Source organism: Onychomys torridus, chromosome 7 (assembly GCF_903995425.1).
Source record: "Onychomys torridus chromosome 7, mOncTor1.1, whole genome shotgun sequence".
Lineage (NCBI taxonomy): Eukaryota > Metazoa > Chordata > Mammalia > Rodentia > Cricetidae > Onychomys > Onychomys torridus.
In genome coordinates, this window is record NC_050449.1 from 32,086,852 (window position 1) to 32,093,014 (window position 6,163).

The following is a 6,163-nucleotide window of genomic DNA, read 5'->3' on the forward strand; positions in this document are numbered from 1 at the left end:
GAGGCACCTAGGCATTGGGACCCGGACCTATCCTTAGTGCATGAGCTGGCTGTTTGGAACCTTGGGCTTATGCGGGGACACTTTGCTCAGCCTAGAAGGAGGGGACTGGAGCTGCCTGTACTGAATCCACCAGGTTGAATTGATCCCCAGGGGAGTCTTGGCCCTGGAGGAGATGGGAATGGAGGGGAGGGACTGGAGGGAAGGTGGGGGGAGGGGCAGAAGGGGGGGAGGACAAGGGAACCCATGGCTGATGTGTAAAATTAAAACAGAAATACAATAAATAAAAAAAGGAGAAAAAAAGAAACACACACACACACACACACACACACACACACACACACACACACACAAAGTGTCCTAATACACATGAATAGAATTTAAAGGGAGTCATCAAATAATGTGGAAGACAGTACCTCAACTAGATATTTTATGCCACCAACTAAAACCTCCAGTCCCAGGAATGGGTTACATTTTAACTTCTTAACCATTAGGGTCCTATAGACAGGTCTCTCGAACTTCACAGGCCATTGACAAAAGAATTATTGGTTTTTCCCCAGGAAACTAATATACCCTTATGGTTGACATCATTTATACCATTGAACATGGAGAACCCAGTTGGTACCCACCAAGAATCTTCACCCCTACTGACTAACATTCATAGTACTAGAAGTCACTTTGTGTGCTGCTGGAGAAGAGAAATGAATGAAAAAGAAAATAAAAAGAAAACTAACCAAAAGCAGTTTGTAACACATTGTATAGAACATATTTAATGAGTCACAGAGTCTGGATCACTTTGGGACCTCCAAGGAATGTCTGTCCTGTGGGGTACATTTCAATTTTGCCCTGAGGAATTTTGGTCCCTTAGTAATTTTGGAGTCAGTAACAATTGAGGTTAATTTTAGCAGCTACTATATTTCTTTTCTTCCTAAATAGAAAGACATCTGTAATTGGAAGATTTCATTTTTTAAAAATTCTTTCTGCTCTATTATGTCTTTTATTCATAGACTTCAGCAATCTTGTGCTTTGTTGTTTAGAGAAATGACCTGTGAATCTTCTCACGTTCTGATGTTTGTTTCAGAATTCATGTAGTCTTTTTTATTTTTATTTATTTAATGTATTTCTTTTTACATGAGCAACCACCGTTCCCCTCCCTCTCCTTCTCCTGTTCCCTCCCCCCCCTCCCCCACTCAACTCCATCCCCTCCTTTAGGGGGTAAGACCTCCCTTGGGTAGTCAACACAGGCTGGCATACCAAGTTGGGGCAGGACCAAGCCCCTCTTGCCTACACCAAGGCTGAGTAAGGCATCTCAACATAGGGAATAGGCTCTAAAAGCCAGTTCATGTACTTGGCATAAATCCTGGTCCCATGCCAGGGGTTTCCACAAGCCACACAACTGTCACCCTCATTCAGTCTTTTTGGTACATTGTCCTACTTCAGACTTGTACTTTCATGTCCAGTTCAAGGTTCAGTGTAAAAATTTAGCCATAATTTCATTCTTTCTAACTTCTGCTTGTGACAGCTTCACAATTTATTTAGTCAGCCCATAAGCTAGTGTCTTGGCTAATTTTTGTTATTTTGTTTTCCTGTATCCCTTTTACTAAAAGACTTGCTTCATCCTCCCTTGCAGTGTCTCTTATATATTTTTTTGTTTATCAGAACTGCTCATAGTTTTGCTCTTAATTCATGGATCTTCCTTTCTCTTTCCTGTTTTCTTCCCCTTCATTGCTGCTTTCCTATCCTTCCCTCTTCACTCCCTGTATCTCACAGTCTCTTCTCTTCCCACAGCTGTAATTGCCTCTGCAACTCATGCTATAACCTCTCTCTAGTGCTGGTCATTTCCCCAGTGTTCTCAGGCCATTTCAATCTTTCTGAGTTCTCTAATGTTTCAGTTTTGTGCCACAAAAGAATAAAACCTTTTAATGGCTCCCAATGCCATTACAAAGGGAACAAAACCTAGAATTTGGCAGTTCAGATCTTATTATACTGCACTGTTATAAATTTCATTCTGATCTCAGTCTATGCAACTATTGTGTGGGGAAAGACACAGGATACTCCCAGTATTGTTTAGAAAAGCAGAGTGATATTCATGAATGAGAGCTATAGATTTTTATTTTTTCTTTCATCTGATTTTAGTAATTCCAATCTGGAATTACCTTTGATGGCCTCTGGGTGTTGTCCATGGCTGTACATTCTTTAAGGATGTCATCTATGTCCACTTTCATGTCTGTAAATAAGAGCATTGGCACCTAAAACTTCTTTGTGAGTAATATCCTGTATGCATTCTTAGAGAACTGGGAAAGAATATTCATTTACTCATTCTTCTATATATTTTTGTAGCATACCCCCGTCTATGTAAATTTTAATTATTTTAAGTGCATCTGAGGTAGCTGTGCAGAAAATAGACTAAATACCTTTGACATCACAGACTTTGATGAAGAAGTATGTGTGATATGTATGAAAGAAGATATAAACAAATATATAGGATTTCATCTACTAATGAAAAGTATAGTGAACCTGTTGTTGATTGGACAAGATTTCTTGAGTTTTTATTTGGAGAGTGGCCAAGTTAACAGGAAAAATGTAAAAATTGTAAATCTGGAGCACAGGTGGGATGAAGCAAGAATGGAGAATAATGGAACAGGAGGATAGAGCTGGACAGGATATGGAAGGGCAATAAAGACAGAGGAGTTTGATGAGCAATAACTAACATTAAGATCTTTGAGAAAGTCATTTGTAATCCTACTACTGTATAAGCTTATTAAGATGTATTCTTGGGTAAAGAGGGTTTAAATGGTGTTACCCTAAAATTGGGAAACAATGTGTCTCCTAGACACTATCAGCTATCAAAGAAAAACTGAAATTCAGGAATGGGCTACCTTCTTGAGTTGTTTGCCAGTTGTATTCCTTAGAACCTTCCAATATTACAGGCTAATGCCACTGCTCTTGATTATGCCCATTACATGATGGTGAGATTTGATTACTGAGATACCATATATTCAAGTCATAACTTGGGGAAATAAAGCTTGTATCTGCCTAGAAGTTTCATCTCTATTGTCTAGTTTCTGTAGTACTTAAGGTCCAGGCAGGCTATCACAGGGAAATAGTGATAATCAATTACATGTAACTGTGAATCCTGAGAGATACAATAATTGCTGACCTGGAAGAATACACCCTCTAGTGCTATATTGGTACAAGTGCTGTTGGAGTAACCAAAAATTTCTTTTTGGACTTCAGACTTGCTCTGTAGGCCAAACTCATTCTTAGCAAATCAGTGGGGTAAACTACCTGAGACTAGATAGATTATAGGTTCTAGGGAAGTACTGTTTTTATGTTTTTTTTGCTTTGGATAAAAAATTAAACTGACTTGTAATACATTTCTACTATACATATACCCATAGATTAGTGTATCTCTCAACCTTTATCAGAAGTGCTTTTTGGCCATAGATGGTGATTAACAAAGACATTCATAACCTGGAAATAGGCAGAGAATAAAAGTCTGGAAGTGCTGAATCCTAAATAGGACCTCTACATCATAACCCTTCTTCAAAGCCTAAGTGGTCATAAGTGAATTAGAGGTAGGAAGGTTGTGAAGCCCAAGGGTGATAGATAACTTCACTGAAGCAATGTTTTCAAGACTCAATATGTTCACTGCTCAAGTGAACTCACAGTGGTTGCAATGGTATGTGTAAGACCTTGTGTAAAATCAAACTTGACGAGATAGAGACATTGAAGGAGGATATGATCATGAAGTTCCACCTCAACTATTGTCAGTTGGGTGGCTACTAGGAGAATCATAGTCATTTGAAATGATATGGCCCCAGAGAGGGTACTTATATTCACATAGATATCCCTACATTTATATAACCACTGACACTGCTGACTGAACTCATAGGTTAAAAATATAAAGAAAAAAAGATGAAGTGTGAGATTAATGGTAGGATGTTGAGAGAGGAATTTCAGAAGAAAGATGCAGGGGTGAACTTGATGAAAACACATGGCATATATGGATAAAATTTTCAAACAATAAATTGAAAATGAGATTGTATACCTCCAATAAGCCAATGTCATTACTATTGAACTAATCCCTAATTACCAAGACAATAAAATATAATCTCTTAGGGAAAATACATGGGAAACATACACTTTTCAATTTTTAATGAGGTTCCTAAGATTACAGGCTCATAAAACTCTCTTGGGTCTTAATTTGTTGGCTCTTTAGACATCAGTAGATGGTATTTAACAATCTCTGGGATAGAGAAAACAACCTTGGAAAAGTCAACACTGGTAATAATGATCTACAATCATGGCTTTTCTTAATATCCAGAAATGATGGCTCTGACTTTGCCATCCAAAATTAATTTCCCTCATTACCAGAAAGGCAAATTTAGTAACAACAGAAAAGAAAATATATATAAATGAAAATGTATATATTTGGGTGTATGAACATTTACAGGGTCACACATTATTTGCCCATCTCTGATAATAGAGAAGTGTCAGTGAGGTAACTTGTGGCTTCCCTGTGCACAAGGGTAAGTATTTAATAGGATGCATGCCTGTTTTTCTTTCTCTAAACCACCTTGAGGTTTTGATGTGCTTTGTGTCTTCTCTTTTGAGATTATCATTGAACATTAAGTGGGAGGTTGATTTTCAAGACAGCAGAAGAACAGAGATGCTGCAGATCCAAAAATGGTCACTGGTTCCCTGAATATTATTCCCAAGGAAATGGCCTTTCATTTATTTATGTTTATTTCTGTACATGAACTTCCATAAAATGTAGAAAGTAAAGTCACAGAGAAGTGTGGGCTTGACTTTATCATTCAAGTTTGGTTCTCAGTCCCATTTTAAGGGGATAGTTTCGAGAGGGCTGGGATATACTTTTAATGTTATGATTTTTACTGTTCTCACAGATATGACCCAGAAAAGAATGGCCTTAGGTAATGTCTCTTCAGTGAAGGAGTTCATCCTGCTGGGCTTGACACAGCAGCCAGATCTCCAGCTGCCTCTCTTCTTCCTCTTTTTGGGAATTTATGTGGTCTCCATGGTGGGAAACCTGGGCTTGATGGTTCTGATTGTTTTGAACCCTCACCTACACACTCCCATGTACTACTTTCTCTTCAACCTTGCCTTTATTGATTCCTGCTGTTCTTCTGTCATAACCCCTCAAATCCTGGTGAGTTTTATGAAGCAGAACATCATCTCCCATGATAAGTGCATGACTCAACTTTTTTTCTTCTGTTTCTTTGTTATTGATGAATGTTACATTTTGACAGCCATGGCCTATGACAGATATGCTGCCATCTGTAAGCCCCTGCTTTACCAGGTCACCATGTCCCATCAGGTCTGCCATTTGATGCTTGTGGGTGTGTATGTGATGGGGTTTGCAGGGGCCATGGCCCATACTGGTAGCATACTAAGTCTGACCTTCTGTGATGGCAACATCATCAATCACTATGTGTGTGACATAGTTCCTCTCCGGAAGCTCTCCTGCACAAATACTGCCACCAATGAGCTGGTAGTTTTCATTGTTGTTAGTATCAATGTAATAGTGCCCACCCTGACTATCTTTATTTCTTACACCTTGATAGTCTTTAACATCCTTGGCATCCATTCTGCAGAGGGCAGGTCAAAAGCCTTCAGTACCTGTGGCTCCCATGTAATAGCTGTTTCTCTTTTCTTTGGAGCCTCATCATTCATGTATCTTAAGCCCACTAGTTCATCTGTGGATGATGACAAAGTAGCTACCATTTTTTATACCATTATGGGCTCAATGCTGAATCCTTTCATCTATAGTTTAAGGAATAAGGATGTTCACATTGCACTGAGAAAAACTTTGAAGAAAAGAATGTTTATATAGGCAGAATCTATATTTGTCCTGTAATTAAATCTTAGGACATGTAAATCATAGGACTTGAGGAGTTGATAATTTGTAGAGCATTTGTTTATATTTGTGAGGCCCTGGATTTGACCCACTGTCTTCAAAATCTTTGAAAACAACAACCAACTTAAATAACATCAAAATTGTAACCAATGGTGAGAATAGTGTGGAATTAAAACTATTTAGCTTATGCAAAATTAATTTAATTATCAAAGAAAATTCAGAAGTAAAGACAGTGAAGGGTAGAGAGCATAGTTTATTCCATAATTTTCCAAAATCATATGTATC

At 38.2% G+C, this 6,163-nt stretch overlaps 1 protein-coding gene across 1 annotated transcript; it reads left to right on the forward strand.

Annotated features, from left to right (window-relative positions):
• The first annotated feature begins 4,909 nt into the window (after positions 1-4,909).
• On the forward strand, positions 4,910-5,854 carry LOC118587961 (olfactory receptor 145-like). Its single transcript, XM_036194170.1, has one exon. It carries the CDS (start codon positions 4,910-4,912, stop codon positions 5,852-5,854), a length of 945 nt encoding a protein of 314 aa, XP_036050063.1.
• Positions 5,855-6,163: the final 309 nt, after the last annotated feature.

Bases quoted from the DNA above. Each gene is read 5' to 3' on its own strand.
- LOC118587961 (XM_036194170.1), top strand. From the start codon at position 4,910: ATGACCCAGAAAAGAATGGCCTTAGGTAATGTCTCTTCAGTGAAGGAG.